Source organism: Corythoichthys intestinalis, chromosome 16 (assembly GCF_030265065.1).
Source record: "Corythoichthys intestinalis isolate RoL2023-P3 chromosome 16, ASM3026506v1, whole genome shotgun sequence".
NCBI lineage: Eukaryota > Metazoa > Chordata > Actinopteri > Syngnathiformes > Syngnathidae > Corythoichthys > Corythoichthys intestinalis.
The window spans coordinates 8518591-8544164 of NC_080410.1; the positions used below are offsets into that span (position 1 = coordinate 8518591).

The 25574-nt window shown below is 38.2% G+C and overlaps 1 protein-coding gene across 2 annotated transcripts in view; it reads left to right on the forward strand.

Moving 5' to 3' along the window:
• Positions 1-25574, forward strand: part of grin2aa (glutamate receptor, ionotropic, N-methyl D-aspartate 2A, a) — a 311778-nt gene that overhangs the window by 246483 nt on the left and 39721 nt on the right. For both annotated transcript variants that reach the window (XM_057861597.1, XM_057861596.1), the window contains 4 exons: positions 4034-4205; positions 5657-5810; positions 12873-12998; positions 18970-19199. In XM_057861597.1, the coding sequence (XP_057717580.1) occupies positions 4034-4205; positions 5657-5810; positions 12873-12998; positions 18970-19199 (682 nt within the window). The remainder of the gene's footprint in view (positions 1-4033; positions 4206-5656; positions 5811-12872; positions 12999-18969; positions 19200-25574) is intronic.

Genomic DNA, 25574 nt, shown 5'->3' on the forward strand with positions numbered 1-25574 from the left:
CTACGTACTGTACATGAATGTGCAAACTTGCACACAAACGTAGCTGATTAAGTTGTTATAGAGTCCCAGGGAAGAGGCCATGAGAGATTTTCATCCAGAATCACTGTGAAGTAGGGCGGAGGATAATGCATCTCCAAGGAGCAACAGACACACAGTCAATCTGATATACGCTCGCTTTTGCCACATGTCCACTTGCACAGCGCAGTGGATTTCTGCCTCCCGTACCGCAATTCCCACTGAGGCATCCGCAGTGCCCATTTGGAGAAAGAGGGGATGGATGCAGGGAAGTACACAGTAAGAGGGGGTGTTGTCGGGATGGGATCAGGGGGGTAGAGGCCCATTCATGCATGCTTAATCACAAATTCACTCATCCAGGCTGGGCCTAAGAACAACCTACATACACAACACTACTCTGGCCTCCCTGGAGACCCCTGAGGCCTTTAGTGGTTCTCTATCAAGTTGGTCTGGCAACTTCACAAAGAGCCTCCATAACATCACATGCACCGGCTGTCGAAATGTGCCTACTCTTATCATAAGTGCAGTTATCACAGTTGTAGGCTATATATTAGCTCTATACCTGCACCTGCCAACATTGTTGTGCTCATTTCCATTACATCACACAGACCTGGTGCCTCTGTCGCTAACTTTCTATCTAAAGTCATTATTGATAGTAAAAAAATAAAGCATGAGAACCAGGGGCGGACTAGGGAGAGAGATTGCCCCAGGAGTCATTGAAAGACCAGCACTTCATGGAAGCCATCCAGCTGGCAACACATGTACCTGCAGGGGTGAAAGTTGCTAGATTTTCTTGCCGGAACTCCCTGACGTGAAGGTCGCCACGGAGCCAGAAATTTTATTTATTCATTTATTTTTCTTTCTTTTTTTTTTTTTTTTTTTTTTTGGGGGGGGGGGGCAGTGACAAACCTCTCAAACTACTGAAATGCAAAAAAAACTGTTTTAGCACAGTTATTTCTATAACACATAAAAAAACGATTTTCATTCAAAATTGCATTTTTTCAATGATTTGCAAAATAAAAGTTAACAAAAACAGCAATAACCCCAACCTCCATCTCCTAATTTTTATTTTCCCTAATTTCCTCAAATACTAAATGCCAAATCTCAATTTTAACTACTTAAGAACATAGGATGTATATTAAAATTGAAGTTAATGTAAACCTTTACTTTTTTTATTTTTAATAATAAAGATATAAGTAACATACATTCAGAAAAATAACTACAAATGACTTATATTATGCAGAGTGTAATGGAATATATTTTGAAGATCGCGCAAACATTGAGTTTTTTTTCAATCATAAGGAAATGAATAAGTAGCCTAACATAAATGAGCAAATATAAGTCCAAAGTGCACACTGACAACTAAGATGTTTTGAACCTCCCAATCAGAGCAAATAAAACTAAATATGATAAATAAGCCTCCTCAACTCTTTCGTTGCTCTTAAAGATTTGATACATTTTCTGTTGCATTGCCCTTTTTTTGTCGCATCAATTCAACAACCTTTTTTTTTTGCAGTTCCAGAAAACATGCACATTTGAACCAATCAGAGCATCTCTGCTGATCACATGTCAGTATGTCAGCCAATTGAACGGATAAATGAGTCCAGGCGTTTTGCGTTGCTGCATGCATTCGCACATTGACGTGACTCATCATCGTCAGACTCAGATAACTGCAGCAGCTGGGGAAACCTCCATGCCGTCCGTGGAAAATAAAATGAAATAAAATAAAATAATAAATATTGGTGGAAACAGATTACGCTACTTAAGCACCTTATCACGCTTGTTGTTAATGCTTGTGTATGTAATTCTGATGTTGGTAGATACTTCTTGGAGATGAAATGCATGTGTGGCAGCGTAGCATTTTTTTTTTTTTTTTTTTACATAGTGTTTTGAAAGTTGTCGTCATATTTTCGGAATCAAAGCACCGTGTACCGGAACAGCATTCTGGCCCTGAATCTTATACCGGAACAGCATTCCGGCCCAAATCTTATACCGGAACTGCATTCTGGCCATGAATCTTATACCGGAACTGCGTCCCTGACCGTTCTGGCCCACTTTCATCCCTGTGTACTTGTACCTGGATGAAAAAAACAGCATTTGTTTTGGACAATAATCATATAGTAAACAAAAACCAAAGCCCGTAATTAGCCTAGAGTAAAAAAATTACAATAGTGTAGTGATGTTAAAGCATGTACAGATTTTAATACAAACAGGTCATTGACAATAGGCTACAGTATAACATGAGTAAACCATTAATTCGAGAACTGCAACCTGATCAAAGTACACACGTAGGACGTTTTTAATTCAAAATTTCTGAATACTGATAGAATAAAGAATAAAAATACATAATTTTGAATGTGTCAGTAGTCAGAAAGGTCCACTACTAATATTCAACAACCTTGGCCGGAACCTATTCTGAACTGTGGATTTACAGTACCCTAAAAATGAGAACTGTAACCTGATCGAAGTATGCATGTGGGACTTATAATTTAGATTTTCTTTAAATTTAGGTAAAGTTAAAATGCATAGTTTTGAGTATGGGAGTAGTCAGAGAGGTCTGCTAATAATATTCACCAACCTTGGCCACAATTTATTCAAAATTTCGGATTTACAGTACCACAAAAATGAGAACTGAAACCTACCATCGACTGAAACAACCCGTTGCTCAGGGGAATCACATAAGATTGTACTGACGAGACGGCGCACTTAACGCACATGTAGATGGAGCGTTTTTAAGGTCAGATGACTTTATTTCATTTTTAAATGATATCAATGGTGGTATATATTTTAGAGTGTTGAGAGTGTTTTTAAGAGTTGGCAAAAACGCAAGCACACAGAAGTCAACTGACTTGCCGCTCGGTCGGAATGCATTTACAGTAATGTTTGGATGACACGGGTGCGTTAATTTTAGGGTCCGCTCAATTGACCAAGGGAACACAAACGTCTGCTGGTTTGACCGCAGTTTTACGACCCCGTTTACTGTATTTCTCCTGGCACCGACCCACCGGGGAAATTCCCGGTATGCCAGTCCGCCCTTGGTGAAAACTAATTGAAAATATAATGCTCAGTCACAGATTTCACAACTTAACTGCAACTTCTAACCAAGCCCCTATGCCCACACAATTTCTCGATTAAAAAAAAAACCCTTAGTGTCAATTCAAATTTATCTGAATTGATATATCATAATTTGAACCTGCGATCTTAAATATCAATTGCCATTGAAAACCAGTCAATCCCTATGATTCACATACCAAGACACTATATTTATTGTGTAAAGATTCCAATGGTGAAACAGTCTAAAATTGTCCTTCCACGTACCACTTTTTTAAACAATTGCTTCATGGGAAATCAAGACCAGGCACGAATCTCGTTTTGGTTGAGATTTTTTTGACACGTTGACAGCTAGTGATTGTAACGACCGAGATCACAGTGGAAGCAAGAGCTGGCTAATGCCCCTCCACAACCCCAAGCCTAACAACTATTTCTCTTAAACACAACATATATGAAGTCGCTCCTTCCCAAAGTTAGCTGCAGAGTCATGATTGAATCGCTAAGACTTTTTCCCCCTCTCATCCTTTTTGAAGTTTTTTTGTTCAGGTCACAAAACCTGATGACAAGGTTACATTGCCACAATTAGCACACATTTAAAAGTTAAATGAGAGTCCCAGATGGCAGAAAGTTGATGTACAGATGGTGCAAGGTTTAAGAATACAGTGCCTTCATAAAGTCCATATTTAGGAAGAGAGAGATGAATGAATCCTCATTTCTTGATTGAACAAGTTCATACTGGACGTCAGAATTCATTGTGTTAAATATATGAATTTTCCCTCAGAATATATATAATTAATGTTGCTAAAATTCATACAGTTTTGTCGATGGTATTCATATGAAATAAGGTGACTGGACTTTTCCTCAGGTAATGAATGTGTCGTTTTATGGATGCTTTGTAGTCATCCATTTTTCTTAAAAAAATAGCAGATGTTCACATTAAAGTAATATATTTTTTCTGTTTTTGCAGCAACACAACTGAGGCTGGTGGGACATACATTAAGAAGTGCTGTAAAGGCTTCTGCATTGACATTTTGAAGAAAATAGCCAAGTACGTCAAGTTCACCTATGACCTGTACCTAGTAACCAATGGCAAACATGGAAAGAAGATTAACAATGTCTGGAATGGGATGGTGGGAGAGGTAAGAACCATATTATTTTTCTTTAACAAATAGGAATGGATAATTAGTTTTAAGATGAGGAAGCTAACTGTAAATCATAGCTATTACCGTATAATTATCTTTAGATAATTGCTTTAGACTAAAGGTGAAGTCCCAGAGGTGAATTTAAGATAGCTAATTATGTTAGATTATTGAATTGGAGACATTGTGAATACCGCAAGACATTGTTCGTGAATTTAGAGCAGTTCTTCTCAATTATTTTCTATTACACCCAACCTCAAGACGACGTACATGTTTCACGCCCTCCAACACTCTGCTGCCACTGTAAATAGTATAATTTGTCTTTCTAAATCATTATAAGTGTACCTCTGCATAACATTGTGTCCTTGTTAACATTAAAGAAAGAAATATGGGTCAACTTACTATAAAGTATAACTTCATCAACATTGTTTTTTAACAGAAAAAACAAAGCGCATTAATTTGCCTGAATTAAAAGAGGAAAAAAGAAAAAAGTCACATCAAAACTGTAGACAAACACTCCAGGTTCATTTTTTGACCATTTGATACTGAAAAATAAAATTTTATAAAAATCAAGAAATAATAATAAATTCAAATTGATTGGCTACAATAATTCAGAGTACAATATTCTAAACAATTTGACCCATAAAAGGAAAAAAAAAAATAAAAATAATAATACAAAAATGACGGTGTCACTGGACAGAGGGCACATTTTTATTTTTGCTGCAGGCAGTAACAGTTCCTTTGCGATGGTGTGGGATTATTTTGCATTGAGCAACTTGGTATTCCACCTGCTAACAGTGCTCACTGGTTTACTGACGTTACAATCACAAAGCGGGACGATTGTTGGCAACATTTGGCACGTTTTCACTGGAAAAAAAAATCAAGCGCCCTATCAATGTGATTGGTGTCTAATGTGTTTCAGTGAGGTCTTAATTGATTTGGCTTCATGCTGTCCACTGCCAATATTTTTAGACACAGTAAACATATAGGTCTTTCCTCGTCCCCACGCTATTAAAAGTGAAGCCAGACGCTACATACACGACGTCATATTTCCTCGTCTTAACTCTTCATATCTCCGTGCTCGTTGCTGTGTGCTCTTGTTTGGTCCAAAAATACTGCAGACAGTCTGAAAATGAGAGCGCCGCTGCATAAAAAGTATGTTCCCTGAGGTCACATGCAACCCCAACATCGCTCTGCGCGCCCCACTATTTGAGAATAACTAATTTAGTGACTCATTTTTACAAGTTGCTCCAGCGATGGATTTTAACTGCAACAATGCTCTTCTTTTCTGTGCTCGACCCAATCCTTTTCATTTTCATCCATATAATCCTTTTCCTTTGCTTAACATTTCACTTTACTTGTAAAATATTTTATTTTCCATCGTCCCTTTAACCTTGCACGCCTCTCTCCCTTGATCATTTGTCCACCACGTCTTCCCCTCCACCTCCAAGGTGGTCTATAAGAAAGCCGTCATGGCCGTCGGATCTCTGACGATCAATGAGGAGCGTTCTGAGGTCATCGATTTCTCCGTCCCGTTCGTGGAAACTGGGATCAGCGTCATGGTGTCCCGTAGTAATGGAACCGTGTCCCCTTCAGCCTTTCTTGGTGAGCAACATTTATTGGTTTGATCATTTTTTAATCCCACTGGGAATGATTTAGAAGAGTTGTCTTGTTTGGGTTTGTCAATGTGGGAGTGTCATCATTTAGGGGGAGAGTGTTCCCTGTCATACAAAGCTGACAACGCAGCCTGGTTCTGTTACTCAGCAGTCGATACTTGCTGCTCTGTCTGCGGGATTGAGCTCAACATCTACTTTTGTACAAAGTGCCTCCTGAGAGGGATTACACTGGGTTTTAATAGCATTTTGTAATGCTTTATAGCCTCACGCAAAGAAAAATAGATGTTGTTTAAAACAGCTAGGGTGAAGATTTTTCAAAATTGGGTTTTGTCATTCACTCTTTGTACAGTGTATCACAAAAGTGAGTACACCCCTTGCATTTCTGCAGATATTTAAGTATATCTTTTCATGGGACAACACTGACAAAATGACACTTTGACACAATGAAAAGTAATCCGTGTGCATCTTATATAATAGAGTTAAATTATTTTCCCCTCAAAATAACTCAAAACATAGCCATTAATATCTAAAGCCCTGGGAACAAAAGTGAGTACACCCCTTTGAAAATACGTACATCCCTAAATGTCCAAATTGAGTACTGCTTGTCTTTTTCCCTCCAAAATGTCATGTGACTCGTTACATGAGTGCTGTCAGCATTGCTGCCGAGATTGAAGAGGTGTGTGTGTGTGGGGGGGGGTGGTCATTTCCACCACCATGCTTAACTGTAGGCATGACACACTTATCTTTGTACTCCTCACCTGGTCGCTGCTACACATGCTTGAGACCATTGGAACCAAACAAATAAATCTTCGTCTCATGTTGACATGTCTTCAGCAAACTGTTTGCGTGCTTTCTTGTGTGCCGTCTTTAGAAGAGGCTTCCTCTTGGGATGACAGCCATGCACATTAATTTGATGTAGAGTACGGCGTATGGTCTGAGCACTAACAGGCTCACTCCACACCTCTTCAATCTCTGCAGCAATGCTGACAGCACTCCTGTAACGAGACACATGACCTTTTGGAGGGAAAATGACAAGCAGTACTCAATTTAGACATTTAGGGATTAACGTAATTTCTAAGGGGTGTACTCACTTTTGTTGCCAGGGGTTTAGATATTAATGGCTACATTTTTAGTTATTTTGAGGGGAAAATAAATTAACTATTCTATAAGCTGAACACAGACTACTTTTCATTGTGTCAAAGTGTCATTTTGTCAGTGTTGTCCCATGAAATGATATACTAAAATATTTGCAGAAATGCGAGGGGTGTACTCACTTTTGTGATACACTGTATGATGTCAGCATTTCTATTTTTGCTTTGTTATTGGTTTTTAATGTATTGTCAACTTTTACTTTCTATTGAAATTCGTCCTTGATGAGAAACCATTTTTGATCAGTTAACATGCCCCGAGAGTTTTGCTCCACCTGCTCCTTTGGCAGACAACTGACAAGTTGTGTGTTTTTTAATTTTGATGGTTATTGTTTGTTTCAAGCACCATTAGTGTAGAGATCAATGCCCGCTGCCATTACTGGGATTATCGCTACGTTGGTGCACCAAACGGCACATGTCCAGGCCCCCTTTATTGCCACAAACCGGGATGGGTGCGGCCGTAAAATAAAGTAGTGTCTGTATTAACTTATTGGCTGCCATTGACATCGCTAGGCATTTAATTCACTTTACATGGGAATCAAAATGAATTGAAGTCTAACGTCATCAAAAGCGCTCAAACATGAGCGTTCACTGTCAGTTGACTCAGTTTTTAAAAATTGGATTGGATCGTTGTCAATGGCAGGCAATGAGTTAAGAAAGACAACAAATGAATATAATTTTGCTGCAAAAAAGAAACAGAAATGCAGCACTAAAATATTCTTATAATCTGTGAGGAAGACAAAAGTTAATGACGGATTGTCCGCGACACTGCAAAATATAAACATTCCTCATTTTTCATGTAGAAATAACTTTTTTTACTCTTTAATTTTTTATTGTTAAAATGTAGAACAGCACTGATAGATTTCCTCATCCATCAATCGATAATTGGTGTTTTGTGAGATCATCAGAGGTGGGTAGAGCCAAAAATTTCCCTCAAGTAAGAGTAGCATTAGTTCTAAATATTACTCAAGTAAAAGTAGTCATCCAAAAATTTACTCAAACACAAGTAAAAAAGTATTCGTTTAAAAGTAACATTTTAAGTAACTGCTTATGATATCTTTTTTTTTTTATTGTATAATTTTTTTTCCCAGCACAACATCATCTATATGAACTGTTATTATTATACTGTACTTTAACCTATTACATGACCATATTAGGCCAAAAAGATGACACAAAAATCATCGAATTTAGATCAGAACAGCACTTGCATGCGCGACCTCGAGTGGAGAAAAACATTGTTATATCTGATCAGAGGTGAGAAGAGTAGCAAAACATTTTACTGAAGTCAGAGTAGTGTTACTACAATATACTATTACTCAAGTAAAAGTAAAAGTAGTCTTCAAAAATGTACTCAAGTACAAGTAAAAAAGTATTTGGTGAAAAGAATACTAAAGTAATGAGTAACATTGCGAGTAACTGCTTATATTTTTGTTGGATTTTTTTATTTTATTTTAAAAAATGTTATTTTTTTTCTCTGAGTGCAAAGTTATCTATATGGACTGTTGTCATAATGACACTGTACAAAAACCCATTACATAACCACATTAAGCCAAAGAAATATAAAAATAAAAAAAAATTGTGAAAGAAAAAAATGACAGAAATGAAGCATTATTCATCCATAGAGCATGAAGGCCTCAAGATACTTGAATTTTACTCGAAGTTCACTCAAAGATGCCTATATCATTTTGATACATTCAAAGGTGCCCCCTCACTCTGGATGGAAAAATGCAGTTTGAAAAAAAAATAATAATAATAATGACTATATATATATATATATATATATATATATATATGTATATGTACAGTGCCTTGCAAAAGTATTCGGCCCCCTTGAATCTTGCAACCTTTCGCCACATTTCAGGCTTCAAACATAAAGATATGAAATATAATTTTTTTGTCAAGAATCAACAAGTGGGACACAATCGTGAAGTGGAACAACATTTATTGGATAATTTAAACTTTTTTAACAAATAAAAAACTGAAAAGTGGGGCGTGCAATATTATTCAGCCCCTTTACTTTCAGTGCTGCAAACTCACTCCAGAGGTTCAGTGAGGATCTCTGAATGATCCAATGTTGTCCTAAATGACCGATGATGATAAATAGAATCCACCAGTGTGTAATCAAGTCTCCGTATAAATGCACCTGCTCTGTGATAGTCTCAGGGTTCTGTTTAAAGTGCAGAGAGCATTATGAAAACCAAGGAACACACCAGGCAGGTCCGAGATACCGTTGTGGAGAAGTTTAAAGCCGGATTTGGATACAAAAAGATTTCCCAAGCTTTAAACATCTCAAGGAGCACTGTGCAAGCCATCATATTGAAATGGAAGGAGCATCAGACCACTGCAAATCTACCAAGACCCGGCCGTCCTTCCAAACTTTCTTCTCAAACAAGGAGAAAACTGATCAGAGATGCAGCCAAGAGGCCCATGATCACTCTGGATGAACTGCAGAGATCTACAGCTGAGGTGGGAGAGTCTGTCCATAGGACAACAATCAGTGGCACACTGCACAAATCTGGCCTTTATGGAAGAGTGGCAAGAAGAAAGCCATTTCTCAAAGATATCCATAAAAAGTCTCGTTTAAAGTTTGCCAAAAGCCACCTGGGAGACACACCAAACATGTGGAAGAAGGTGCTCTGGTCAGATGAAACCAAAATTGAACTTTTTGGCCACAATGCAAAACGATATGTTTGGCATAAAAGCAACACAGCTCATCACCCTGAACACACCATCCCCACTGTCAAACTTGGTGGTGGCAACATCATGGTTTGGGCCTGCTTTTCTTCAGCAGGGACAGGGAAGATAGTTGAAATTGACGGGAAGATGGATGCAGCCAAATACAGGAACATTCTGGAAGAAAACCTGTTGGTATCTGCACAAGACCTGAGACTGGGACGGAGATTTATCGTCCAACAGGACAATGATCCAAAACATAAAGCCAAATCTACAATGGAATGGTTCAAAAATAAACGTATCCAGGTGTTAGAATGGCCAAGTCAAAGTCCAGACCTGAATCCAATCGAGAATCTGTGGAAAGAGCTGAAGACTGCTGTTCACAAACACTCTCCATCCAACCTCACTGAGCTCGAGCTGTTTTGCAAGGAAGAATGGGCAAGAATGTCAGTCTCTCGATGTGCAAAACTGATATAAACATACCCCAAGCGACTTGCAGCTGTAATTGGAGCAAAAGGTGACGGTACAAAGTATTAACGCAAGGGGGCCGAATAATATTGCACGCCCCACTGTACAGTTTTTTATTTGTTAAAAAAGTTTAAATTATCCAATAAATTTTGTTCCACTTCACAATTGTGTCCCACTTGTTGTTAATTCTTGACAAAAAATTAGAATTTTATATCTTTATGTTTGAAGCCTGAAATGTGGCGAAATATATATATATATATATATATATATATATATATATATATATATATATATATATATATATATATATATATATATATATATATATATATATATATATATATATATATATATATAATGCAGACCCATGGAAATGTAGTCCAGTCAATACACATACACACAGTAGGCTTATAAATTACTATCACGACAATTGCCCTTGACAAATTGTTATTCCCATTCAATTGATATTCTCATTCAATGTTCTAGATTGCACACAAACAATAACTGAAATAAACTGACAAACTATTCAACCAGCATGTTTCCAAACGTAGCAGTTCAAAACTACGTTTCCCATAATGCCTAGCGTGGTTTAGCTTACTGATAGCTAGCTGAGGCAAAAATCAAACTTTGCTATAAAAGTTTACAATCATCGGCAGCGCAACGATGCAACACCAAACGGGATTTTACAGTCACAGCTCCGACAGAAGTCAACAGTTGCCATTATATACGTATTTATCGTAAAAAACTTAAGAATTGGGCAGGAGTTGTGGCCAAATCGTCAACCCAGTAGATGGCGGTAATGCCTAATGATAGGGGTAAACTGCCAACAAAAACAAGAAGAACGACTTCTTCCCTCCCTTCTACTAGGAGCCATGTCATCGCAGGCAGGCGCTGCCACCCAGCGGCCGGAGGGATTCTCTTCAAATTGGTCCCGTGAAAAATCATTAAAAAACGGACATTTTTTTGAATTTATAAACATAAATGATGACGAGGATACTACGTGAAAGTAGGACTTGTCCGGGCAAAAGAGGACGTTTGGTCACCCTATCATAAAAGCACCGAGGCACTCTCAATCAGTGATGATGTATCGTGTGTTAAATGGCTGTTGTTGAAAATTAAACATAAAAAAAACTCTTTTGGCACCAAACCTGTGCTTTATTCTTCAGATACTTGAAGTGTAACATGTAAATAAGTCACAGACTCACGGCAAACATTTGTACACAATAAATGAAGTGCATCAACCAAAAATACGACATAAAGGGATAAAAAGCTGGCAGTTTTTGGCCGACTGGGTCACCGCTTCGTGTGGCCACTCGATTCCGAATACGCACGTCTCGGTGTTTCTTCCATTTTTTTATTCAATCGCTGACCTTGCCATTTGGCAATCTTTATGATGTCTTGACGAGACTTGCTCTTCGATGATACTCCCGTCGTCTTGGTCCATTTTTGCGTGTAGAAAAATAATCTTTTGATAAAGATAAATTGATTCTATTCTACAATGGCAGTGATTTCGCAGAAACAACAGCCTGAGCGGACCAATCACAGTCCATTTCCGCCACGTCATATGTGTCGACGTGACGCTAGGGTTTGAAAATTCAATAGACACACGTCAGGCTATGGCGCAGGGTCGTAAATCGGGTCTTCCTTGACGGCGCAGGTCTGACGCGGAAGCATAACTCGGCCTTTAGAAGTACATTTTTCTCAAAAAGTTACTCAAGTAAATGTAACGGAGTACATGTAATGCGTTATTACCCACCTCTGCCTCTGATTTGTATAATTGTGGTTTTTGTTGAGACGTCTCATTGGTAAAATAGACGGCCACTGTTGGCATCTCTGGCAAAAATAAAGTAAATATGTAGAATAAAGAGGAAAAATGTAATGACTAATATAGCCCAAAGTACTTGAGTAAAAGTAGTGTTTCTTCTTCACAAATCTACTCAAGTAAAAGTAAAAAGTATTGTTTGGTAAAACTATTCTAATAAGTACATTATTCTCAAAAGTTACTCAAGTAAATGTCATGGAGTAAATGTAATGCTTTAGTACCCACCTCTGGAGAGCATCATTATCGTGAGCCTCCTATAGCAAATTATATTGTATCAGGAGGTTCCCACCTCTTGAGTTGACTGATATATATTTGAACCAAGACTGCATTGTGAATAAAACAGTTATAATATCTTAAACAGCTTCCGGCTGATGCCATAGTTGTACGCAGAAGAGCAAAAGCTCATGGCTCAGGCTTATGGCTACTCATGCCAGCATGAAGTCACACACACACTTTTAACATGTACTGTATGTAGCACACTGCCGTGAAAGTGGCAATTAGAAGGGCTTAGCTGGAACACCCCATGATGGCTGCACGCCAACGCGTTTTTGCTCACAAGCGTCGCAGCCCCTCTGCCATACGTTATAGGCTTGCTTTAATCTCTGCAGTGGTGTTGTTGGCTCAGAGGGACGACAGAACTGCTGACACCAGGGCTTCCGACGCCTCCTCACACTGTCAAACAAGAAATCTGCCTGCGTGTATGCGCGCGCATGCGGGGCTTTGGGGGTTTAAGAGGGGTGCCTGCGAACGTACTCGTTCGTTGCAGCACTTTGCTCAGCAGCTCGTGTGTGTAATTGATTTCCTTATTCATATCATGGAAAGGCAGAATGAGACAGTGCATGAATCACAAGAAGTGATGTGTAGTATTTGAAATTATGATTCAGCATGTCTTATTAATACTAAATCCCTGTCATCTTATGTCACTCTTGCCCTCTTGTAGAGCCATTCAGTGCATCAGTGTGGGTGATGATGTTTGTGATGCTCCTACTGGTGACTGCAATGGCTGTTTTCATGTTTGAATACATCAGTCCTCTCGGCTTCAACAGAAACCTGGCACAGGGAAAAGGTAAGTAAACAAACAAGCAAACAAAAAATCATGTTGCTGAATTGGGCACAACAAAAAAAAAAGTTTATAGCAATTTAAACACATTCATAATTACAGTAACCATATCTAATTACATACATACATTGTTTAACTAATAGCCTGTCATTGATAGTGCTCGACGTCCAATCCATTTTGACTGGGACGGTCGTTCATTCACCCCTCCATGTCCAAATGGATTGGACATCAAGTGCCTTCAATGGCACTGAAAGGCAAGGAAAGGCAGCCCAAATTTATTTGTGCAGCACAATTCAAAACAAGGCAATTCAAAATGCTTTACATCACATTAAGATCCACAAACAGATCAAAAATGATTCGTAGAAATTGCATTGAATCAAAAAAAAAGTTAAAAGCAAAGACAATTTAAACAAGAAACTAAATTATACATAAAAATCACATTAAATCATCAAGAGAATTAAAAAAATAATAATTTAAATCCTAAGTGGAAATAAAACCCTAAAAAAATTAATAAAAAGCAAATAACTTGAAATTTGAAATATAAAAAGAGTTATGAATAATCTGTGGTAAACAATAGTGTTTATAGCCCTGATTTAAAGGACTTTCAGGTAACTTGTTCAAGAGGTGAGGAGCATAGAAACTAAATGCTCCCTCACCCTGCTTGGTCCTTGTTCTTGGAACATACAGCAGACTGGTTCCAGACGACATTTGCGGTCTAGATGCTGCATAGGGGTCCAACAAATAAAACATGTATTTTGGTCCAAGGCCATTAAGTGTTTTGTAGACAAGCAGTAGTATATTGTAGTCTATCCTTTGACTCACTGGCAGTGAAACGGTTTCGTAACTGGTGTAATATGGTCCAGTTTCCTTGTACAGTGGAACCTCGACATACGATCGCTTCGACACACGATCTTTTCGACATCCGACATAAAATTTGACTCGCCATCTGTTTCTACATCCGACGACATGCTCGAAATACGACGATTTATTGCAACGCCACAGTTTTTTTGGTTTCCCGTAGGCCGATGCTCGGCGGATTTTCTTGTGAGAGAAATCAACATGTGTTCCAACAATGTTAGTGCAGGTGGTGAAAAAAAAGGAGAAAAGGTGAAGCTTACCATTGAAATGGATGAATGAATGAATGCTTTATTTGGATATGAGAAAATTAAATAATAGATTTGGATATGAGAAAATAAAAATAATAGACAAACAAAACAAACGAAAAACTAAATTAAAAAAATCAGACAGAACCAATGATATTCTAGAGATAGCAGCAACAATAGTTAAGACTAGAGATGTCCCGATCGATCAGGTCCAATCACGTCATTTTCAAAGTATTGGAATTAGCAAAAAAATATCGGACATGCCTTTTTTTTGTTATATATATATATATTTTTTTTATTTAAATAATTTTCTAATTGTATTTAACGTTACAAACATAATATGTTACACTCATCCAGAGTCTTTAGTTTAGGCTTAAGGTAGGGTTATCAAATGTATTCCGATAGCGGCGGTAATTAATTTTTTTTTTAAATGTATCACGTTAATATATTTAATGCAATTAATGCATGCGGTGCACGACCCTCTCTCGCATTGTCGCGCTCAATTTGTAATGGCGTCGTCATACCCATATAGAGAGATAAAAGGCAGCATATGACAAGTAGGGTGAATTTTGGCACTCTTTGAAGCCTTTGTTTAATTGGCTAAAGCCAAAATAATCCTTCTCCCTACGATTAGAATTATCATGAGAAGCAATGTGGGGAAGCAAGGTTGCAATTGATCTTTGACTTAACACCTTAAATTAATCCCTAACGCAGAGAAGATATATAAATTGGTAGCACTAGACACAGTCATGGGTGCACTTCCCATCATGCATTTGGGCAGAAGTTAAATGCCTGAATTATCATTTACTGAACGCTCATAAAAATCCACTAGATGGCAATATTTAGTCACAATTTACAAAGTCACATCTGTCCTTTAAGAATTACAAGTCTTTCTATCCGTGGCTCCCTCTCACAGAAAGAATGTTAATAATGTAAATGCCATCTTGAGGATTTATTGTCATAATGAACAAATACAGTACTTATGTACTGTATGTTGAATGTATATATTCGTCCGAGTTTTATTCATTTTTTTCTTAATGCATTGCCAAAATGTCTATGATCGGGAAAAATTATCGGAAATGATTGGAATTGAATCGGGAGCAAAAAAAAGCAATCGGATCGGGAAATATCGGGATCAGCAGATACTCAAACTAAAACGATCGGATCGGGAGCAAAAAAAACATAATCGGAACAACCCTAGTTAAGACAATAATGATAATGATAATAATAAACAAGATCAGAATTTATTCATTGTGTCCAAAAGGAGTAGGATGAGGCATTTGTTTATTAAAACCTACCCTCATTTCTATTCCTTAATTATATCTGTCCACCCTATGTAACTAGTCCTCATATTAACAAAGAAATAAACTAAATAACCATATACATAAGATGCAAGATAAACAAAAATAAACGAGACTTAGCCAATAACAGATATGTGAAAAAACCCCTATAATTAAACCCTTTGCTCTTCCCTATATGAAGATGGAAATGACAGAAAAATATGAGCGTGGGGTGGGCGTCCGTATACTGGCTCGACGATACGGCCGTAGAATGTCTATGATCTCCATGGTCCTCCTCCAACCTCCGTTCGCCAGTCTTTATAAGTTAAGGAGACAAATATTATTATTGTAACATCTAAAAAAAAAATCGCCAGCTTCGTCAGGTTTTCGATCTTTTTTTTTTTTTTTTTTTTTTTGAAAACTTGTGCAACACAACACGCCTACTGTCCGCTGCAGCTGAACATGAAAAATGAAAGTAAAAAGACCTCTCTCACTCTGTCACGTCAGCCACGCGGTGCGTTCAGGTACACCTCGCAAAACACATCCGCCACATTAGATCCCAATTCGTTACATTATTATCGGTAATATTATTAACAATAATAATATTATTATATTATTCAGATTTTTTTTTATTTGTTTTGCTCTGTGTAATTGCCATTTGCAATCGTACCAGCAGTGTTTATTAAGGATTTAGTCTAGGTTTTCGGGCTGTGGAACGAATTAATGGAATTCTAATGTATTCTTATGGGAAAATCCTGCTCTACATACGAACATTTCGACTTACAAACAAGGTCCTGGAATGAATTAACTTCGTATGTAGAGGTACCACTGTATTTGTAAGGACTCTGGCAGCAGCGTTCTGTGCTAGCTGCAGCTTCCTGACAGTTTTTTTTTTTTTTGGTAAACATACTGTTTCAATCAAGTCCAATCTACTAAAAATGAATGCCTGGAGTTTTATCATGTCTTATTTAGACAAGAGCTCCTTAATTATGGCTGTAGTTTTTAGGTGGTAATTGGAAGATTTAGTGACGAACTTTTGATGGCTGTCATATTTTAGGTCTGAGTTAATAATTTCGTCAATATTTCTGTCTTGATTTGTACCTTTAAGTGACATTGTGCCAAGGTGTGTGCTGATCTTGACCTTTTCTTTTTTGGCCCAAAAATGATCACCTCTGTCTTCCCCACATTTTATTAGAGAACATTTTGGCACATCCATTCATTGATTTGATGAATACATTTACTCAGGAAGACTAAGGGACTGTAATCATGTGGGGACACTAAAATATAGAGTTGTGTGTCATCTGCATGGATGTGATAGGAGATGTCATACTGTTGTTCCATGAGCTCAGCGAGAGGAAGCATTTATTTGTAAATAAAATTGGTCCGAGAATGGACCCTTGAAAGACGAGCAATGTGTTAGTAACAGTGCATTCATGACTGTTTCTATCATACTTTATTCGATGGTGATATTTTAAACTTTTATAAAACAAACTCATATGAAGTCCTGCATTTTACATTGTATCTCTTAAGAAAACATGACGTCATACAGAAACACTGAAAACAATTTTGGATTTTGTACCTAAAAATAAGTTAAAACAGCTGTCAGACCTAATTCAACAAAAATTGTGTTGCCGTGCAAACTTATATACCGTTCAACTTATACAGTGGGGCAAAAAAGTATTTAGTCAACCACTAATTGTGCAAGTTCTCCCTCTTGAAAATATTAGAGAGGCCTGTAATTGTCAACTTGGTTAAACCTCAACCATGAGAGACAGAATGTGGAAAAAAAAAAAAAAAAACAGAAAATCACATTGTTTGATTTTTAAATAATTTATTTGCAAATCATGGTGGAAAATAAGTATTTGGTCAATACCAAAAGTTCATCTCAATACTTTTTTATGTACCCTTTGTTTGCAATAACAGAGGCCAAACGTTTTCTGTAACTCTTCACAAGTTTTTCACACACTGTTGCTGGTATTTTGGCCCATTCCTCCATGCAGATCTCCTCTAGAGCAGTGATGTTTTAGGGCTGTCGTTGGGCAACATGGACTTTCAACTCCCTCTACAGATTTTCTATGGGGTTGAGAACTGGAGACTGGCTAGGCCACTCCAGGACCTTGAAATGCTTCTTACGAAGCCACTCCTTTGTTGCCCTGGCTGTGTGTTTGGGATCATTGTCATGCTGAAAGACCCAGCAATGTCTCATCTTCAATGCCCTTGCTGATGGAAGGAGATTTTCACTCAAAATCTTTCGATACATGGCCCCATTCTTTCTTTCCTTTACACAGATCAGTTGCCCTGGTCCCTTTGCAGAAAAACAGCCCCAAAGCATGATGTTTCCACCCCCATGCTTCACAGTGGGTATGGTGCAATTCAGTATTATTTTTCCTCCAAACAAGAGTACCTGTGTTTCTACCAAAAAGTTCTATTTTGGTTTCATCTGACCAAAACACATTCTCCTAGTCCTCTTCTGGATCATCCAAATGCTCTCTAGCGAACCGTAGACGGGCATGGACGTGAACTTTCTTCAGCAGGGGGACACGTCTGGCACTGCAGGATTTGAGTCCCTGGCGGCGCACTGTGTTACTGATTGATTGATTTGTTACTGTGGTCCCAGCTCTCTGTAGGTCATTCACTAGCCCCCCCCCCCCCCCCCCCCCCCCCGTGTGGTTCTGGGATTTTTGCTCCCCGTTCTTGTTATCATTTTGACGCCATGGGGTGAGGAGGGAGTTGAAAGTCCGTGTTGCCCAATGACAGCCCCAAAACATCACTGCTCTAGAGTAGATCCGCATGAAGGAATTGGCCAAAATACCAGCAACAGTGTGTGAAAAGCTTGTGAAGAGTTACAGAAAACGTTTGGCCTCCGTTATTGCCAACAAAGGGTACAAAACAAAGTATTGAGATGAACTTTTGGGATAGACCAAATACTGATTTTCCACCATGATTTGCAAATAAATTCTTTAAAAATCAAACAATGTGATTTTCTGTTTTTTTCCAGATTCTGTCTCTCATGGTTGAGGTTTACCCATGTTGACAATTAAAGGCCTCTCTAATATTTTCAAGTGGGAGAACTTGCACAATTAGTGGTTGACTAAATACTTATTTGCCCCGCTGTAACATGTAAAATTACGTACATCTTCGAGTTACATTACAAGAAATTCAGCAAAAATAATTACACAATAAACTCAGAGAAACTTGAGAAAGTACAGCATGTTTTTTTTAATGGATTACAAATGTTATAATTGTAATATAGTCAGACGCCAAACTCTTTTTTTCCATCTGCTTCATTTTTACAGCAACGTTGTTACGATCACAGGAATTATTGTAGGTCTATAAATTAATGTTCTGCTGCTAGAGACTGCCAAGTTGTAAAATCATGTTGCCTAAATTATGTCTCCATTGCTTGAAGATGAGGTGCGCTATGCCACTTAACAACCTTGATATAGGTGTTACTTTGATCCAATTAAACACTGATATTTTGATACTCGATGACGAATACAGTACATTTTTTAATCATGCCTGGACTCTTATTGTCATGTACGAAAATGATGCATCCGTCCGTCACTCTTACCAACCCTTTGTGTTCACCATCAGACCCCCATGGGCCCTCTTTCACCATGGGGAAAGCTGTGTGGCTACTCTGGGGTCTTGTCTTCAACAACTCTGTCCCGGTGCAAAATCCGAAGGGAACCACCAGCAAGTTCATCGTGTCTGTGTGGGCCTTCTTCGCTGTCATCTTCCTGGCTTCCTACACAGCTAACTTGGCCGCTTTCATGATCCAGGAGGAGTTTGTCGATCAAGTCACTGGGCTGTCTGACAACAAGGTAAAAGACAGTGAGCTGTGTTATCAAGCGAAAAAAAAAAAAAAAAAAAAGTGGCATAACCTATAATTTCCATGCAGACATAAACGAAACATCGATTCAAGTCACAGTTTTATTTGTAGAGCCCTTAATCACAACAACTTTAATGGCCTATATACCATTTGCAGAGGCAAGGTTTAAAGGAACTACACACTTTTGTACTCATGACTGCCACCTCTAGCCTAAAGCGTAACTGCATCCTGTGTTAATCTTTTGCACAGCACGCATGCTTGTACGAGAATGAACATAAAGCAATAAGTGTTTGGCCCATTACATCGGCACCAGAAATGTAAAAACATCAAATGTGATTGTTTTCTGTTAGTAGCTAGTGTTTTGGTCAAGCGCAGACTCGGCTCGGTTAAACAGTGCTGCTGCCGCAGGGACACGCGTGGACGTACACAGGTGCATTTTTGCCTGGACCAGGGTGTTCGACCCGAAACACTCTCTAATTGAAGGGAAGAAAAATCTTCTCAGGGCAGTATTAGTTAAAAAGTGTCAGGGCTTTGTGTAGTTATCAGGGCATTGGTGGCAAATGCATGGAATAGACAAGTATTTTAAATTACGTCTAAAAATCTTTATGTAGTATTGCGCCGACGTGTGTGTGATGCGTCGTGTGATATCGGCTAAAGCTAATACAGTAATTTTACGTTTTTTTAAAATACAGTGGTGACTCTACTTACGAACGTCTCAACATACCGAATTTTCAGGTTAAGACATGCCTCAATGGGAAAATATTGCGTCTTGTTATGAAAGAAATTTCTGGATACGAAAGCCAAAAATACAGTATGAATATGACTGGTATCACAGCTCCCAGAGTTTACTGAACGTAACATACTTATAGCTGCTCTGCCATTGGCTATTGCCTATCATCTTCCTGGCATCCAATTGGCTAAAAGATGTCTCTACTGCATGTGTATGTGTATGCAAAGCAACCTCTTCGCCCCTCTAGCCATGAGGTTTTCCGACAGCTTTACGTAGGTGTATTAACTTTTATTCTATACTCTAGTCTGTATGTTTTACGTAATGGACAACTCTCATTTTATTTTTATTGCGCAATAATCTAATCGTAACATGTATTTGTTACATGTTTTGATGAATTTTTATGCTTTATAAAATGATTTATGTCAGAAGTTTGGGGGGCTTGGAACGCATTAGGGCATTTACATGGAAAACTCATCTCTATTTACGGAATTTTCAGTTTAAGAAACTACTTCCAGAACCAATTAATTTCGTAACTAGAGGTACAGTACCACTGTATATATTTTTACTTATAATACTAAATTACTCTTAACTCACTTGACTTCAAAGTAATTGCTATCTTGGCTTGGTCAGACACTCAACTCATTGTCTGCCATTGCTGGCACTAGACGTCCAAGCCATCTGAAGTGGGAGGTGTAGTTGCGAATGAAACCTTCATTCACTGCCACCCTCCTGCTTCAAATTGATTGGATTTCTACTGGTGATAAACTAATTGGTGGGAGGGTTCATCTTGGCCAGTGGGAGAACAAGCTTTATTTTTGACCTCATTGGCTGTTATTGACAGCACTAGATGTCGAATCCATTTGAATTGGGAGGGCTAGCTACAAATGAACAAAGGTTCATTCGCTGCAACCGTCCCAATTCAAATTAAATGGACATCTACTAGTGCAGCCAAGGCTCATTGAACCAATCGCGATTGGATGTCTATCCTTATCCGGGGTAGGGCAACAAGTGCTCTTTTTTATGGCGGTGTGCATAGCTAGCAGCAATCTTGGGTCGGGAAAGTAGAGCTCAAACAAATTGCACAGCATCGGCACATTATTTATCAGTACTCCTTGATAATGATGACATCTTTTTAGTGTCGTATCGGTGCAACACTAACCTTAAAACAAGATCTAAACGAGGTCTCCCCAACCTATTCCACATCGGGCCACCGTGGGTGCTGGATTTCATTCCAACAAAACAGCACGACACCATTGCACCAATCAGTTGATTATCGTCAGGTGCTGCTTGTTTTGGCAGAAACCTCATTTGTTAAATGGTCTGTGCTCGATCGGTAGGAACAAAAACCAGGACCCACAGCGGCTCTTGAGGACCGGTTTGGACACCCCTGATGAAAACATTTACATCAGTACTTCTCAAATAGTCGGGCGCGCCCCCCCAGGGGTGGCGAATGTGACCTCGGGGAACATACATATTTGCCGTACCAGAATAAAATGTAATTGCACATCCATTCAGTGGGTGGCATTGGCGCTCTCATTATCTGAGTGTGTGCAGTGCTTTTTAACCGAACAAGAGCACACAGCAAAGATCACCGGAGATATGAATAGCTAAGATAAGGAAATATGACGAAGCATATGTCGCATTTTGCTTTTGGCTTTGACTTTTAATACAGTGGGAGATGAGGAAAGACCAGTCAGTTTATTGTGTCTAAAAATGTTTGTGGCGGATAGCAGGAAGCAAAATCAATTAAAACATCACTTAAAGACATTGTCCCCCAATCACATTGATAAGCCGCTTGATTTTTTTTTCAGCAAAAACGTGCCAAATATTGCCAACAATCATCCCGCTTTGTCAGTAAATCAGCGAGCACTGTCAGCATCATATAAGGTTGCATACCAAGTTGCTCAGAGCAAAATAACCCCACACCATAGCAAAGGAGCTGAAATTGTTTTTCTATTAATTTTTGTTTTTTCGTTGCAATTGTTTGGCATATTGTCCTCATGAGTTAATTTTGCTAATCAATTTGAATTCATTATTATGTATCAATTTTATTTTTTTGTCAGTATCAAATGGTCAAAAACATTTTCTTTTTTTTTTCAATTCAGGCAAATTGATGTGCTTTTAGTGTTTTCTGTTACAAACAAAACATTCTTAAAATAAGGTATATATTATTGTAAGTTGAAATATATTACTTTTTTCTGTAATATTAAAAAGGACACAATGTTATGCAGACGTGTACTTATAATAATATTTATTTTATAGACAAATGATATTATTTACAGTGGCGGCAGAGGGTTAAGGGGGAGCAAAATATTTACGTCCTCCTAGAGGGGGCATAGCAAAAAATAATTGAGAAGCACTGGGTTAAACAGTCTGTGCTCGATAGGTAGGAACAAAAACCAGGACCCACAGTGGCCCTTGAGGACCGGTTTGGGCACCCCTGATCTAAACATTGACATTGAGGTACATCCGTAGCAGCTATAATTTCCAAGGATAAAGGATTCCAGAGTACTACAGCTTGATGAGAGAATGTTCTCAAACCATGTTGTGAAGGAACATATGGTGTCACTAAGTTGACAATGTGGGAAAGTGCTAAATTATTGTTGTATTCCTTAGTTAGAAGCACGACCTTCAAATTGCAACTCAACTCAAATAGAGATTTAGACAGAACAAATCAGAAACTAAAACAAATTGAAAATTAGAAGAGACTGGTGCAGTCAACTGACAATGAAGCTTACGACATAACTCAAGTAGGACGTGCAGGGATATGGTACCACAAACCTGCAGGGCGCATCTGATGAATTTTCAATGTGTAACAGACACAAGAAGGTACACGACAGACTGGTAGACAGATATGGGCCATGTTTTGATGGTTGAGGTAAGGAGAAAGGAGAGGCAAATTGAGGGTGACAGTAAAGAACCTATAAACAGGAAGGAGAGGGTCAGCCAAAGAAGCAATAAAATAGAGGGTTAAAGCCTCTTAAGACGCATTTGCTGAGCAAGACTGGACAACAAACTCTGTTTGACCTGCAATACGACAAGCAAAATTCACCTTTGAGCCGCTGGTCATTGCTTCCCTCACCCACCTTAAAAATGCTCTTAGTATGAACCACTTGGGGATAAAAGGTCACACATCTACTCACCAGAAAATAAGTATCATACTGTTTTTTAAGGCTTACAAAGGTTACAGCAGAATGGACTCATTGTCTCTTCAAAACAATGTAAGTGTGTGGCTTGTGCAACATTTGTTTGTGTCAAATATTGACACACAAGAAAAATACAGAAGTATTATTTTTTTCCACAACATACGTGAATTGAAAAAATTACAGTTCTGTTCCTCAGGAATGACTGGCAGGTTACACCGATGGCACTGTTTTAGCGTAACGGTACACGCAAGTCACGTTTCAGTACACACCTCGGTACGGGGGTTAGGTTCAGTTCAGGTCAAGTACGCAGGAAAAAAAAAAAATTCATCACAGCAATTGAATATTTTGTTCTTTGTTCTATTGACTAAAACTTGAAAGCAGCTCTTTTATTGTTCTAACATTCTTTAAACATAAACTATGAATATCTTATGTGCAAAATTAAACATTATATCCTTTTTTTTTGTAGGTATCGACTGAGGTAACAGTTAAAGTCAAGTAGCATCGCCAGCTGGCAACCTTGGTAAAATTATTATAAAAATAAGATACTACTACATTCAGTGTTGGATTACACACATGTAAACCATTACCAGTGAAGATACACATATATCACATTTAGGGGTGTGCCATCTTAGGCACCCCACGATTCGATTCAGGGTGCTACGACTCGATTATTGAACGATGATCACGGTATTGACGATGGTCACGATTATCACGATTATCGATGCATCATACATTCCTAATTAATAATGTAGCCAAACAAATTTATGTCCATTATATATTTAAAATATCCTAATGATTCAACTAGAACGATGGAAACATGCCCATAAAACAAAAAGCTGCCCTTAAGCTGCTTTTTTTTTTTTTTTTTTTTTTTTGTACAAGAAAGTGCAAAAACATTAATTTTAAAGGTAGTACTTATTTCTCTCAACAATACAATAAAATTTACACAGGTGGAATGAATTCCACATTTTCTGGAAACAAAGTGTCTTTAGAAATAAGACTTCTTTGATCCAATATATTTTGTTTTCACAGATTTCTGTACTATTTCACATGTTTGTAATGCTATCGCTGTACTTAATCATGGTTTTACACATTCTACATATGAAATATACGTTAGCAAATTAGCTAATTAGCTTAGTGCTCCTATTAACATCTAAAAAACAACAACAAGAAAGGCTAAACAATACAAGAGGGTTCTTGTACTCACCTCTTGTAGACGCACACGGTTCTTAGCAGCACACTCAGGACATTTTTGAATTGACATGACTTGAAACTACTGCTGGACATCTGAAAAACAAGGAGCATTTAACTATCTCTCTTCCCCTCTCGGTCTAAAAAATAACTTGCGCACAGAAGCGCGACCGCCGGCTCCCTGCTTGTCTCATACACAAATTTATTTTCCCGTCTTTTTCGAAAAGGAAAAAATCTGTCGCTCAGTAACCGGCAGCATCCATCATAACGTTGTGTGTGCGTCCGCTAAAGGTGTCCCGGCAGCAGACTTGTCTTGAATTTCGTTCCGCTACGAGCAGCTGTCATAAAGTTATGAGGGAAAATCATCATTTTTGAACCTTTATGAATCGTAATTGTATCGTCACGTGTCGAATCACGATGCATCTAATAATCGATTTTTTGGAACTCTCTTACTCACATTATACACTGTATATTGGCTGATATAAAAAATGGAAACGCATCTCTTGAAATAGTGCAAAAATAAACACTCGGTACGCTTCGTCAGCAGCGACGGAGGTGCTGCGATTGACGTCATCACTCAAAATAAATATCTCAATATCTATTAACGATAGCAGCACAAATGAAAATTTTTACAGCACAAACGTAGCATTAACGAATGGCACCATTTCGGGTCAATTTTGGAATAAATAGGGGGCTGCGTGGGGTCATCACTCGAAATTAATTTCTCAATATCTCAGAAACAGTAGCAGAACAAACGAAACTTTTTACAGCATAAGCTAGCACAAACATAGCATAAAAATTGACACAATTTTTAGCCATTTTTAATCAAACTGGGGGGCTGGTTGACCTCAGATTAACTTATAAAACAATTCTAATATTTTAAAAATGATGGCAGCACAAAAAAAAAAAAAAAATCAGCACAAATGATCACAAACCTAGCACAGACAAATGGCAGAATTTTTCTTTGAATTTGCGTCTGATGGGGGTGGCAACTTCATGGGTGGTATTACCTCTACTGCCCCCTGGATTGAAGGAGAACCATTTCCAACATGTTTTTTTTTTTTTTTTTTTTTTTTTTTTAAATTTAGTTCAAACATATTCACCTGACTGCATGCACCGAACCTTGATGATACAGGATGAATACAAAAACCGTTACACTCTTAGTAACCACAGTTGTTTTATTCTCCCTTGTAAAAAAGGCAGCCGGTGATATTTGTTTATTCAGTTGAGTCAATAATGACTGTAAGATTTTATAGGGGGAAAAGAATTCATGTTTACTAGGCCGCTGGTATCCTCTGCA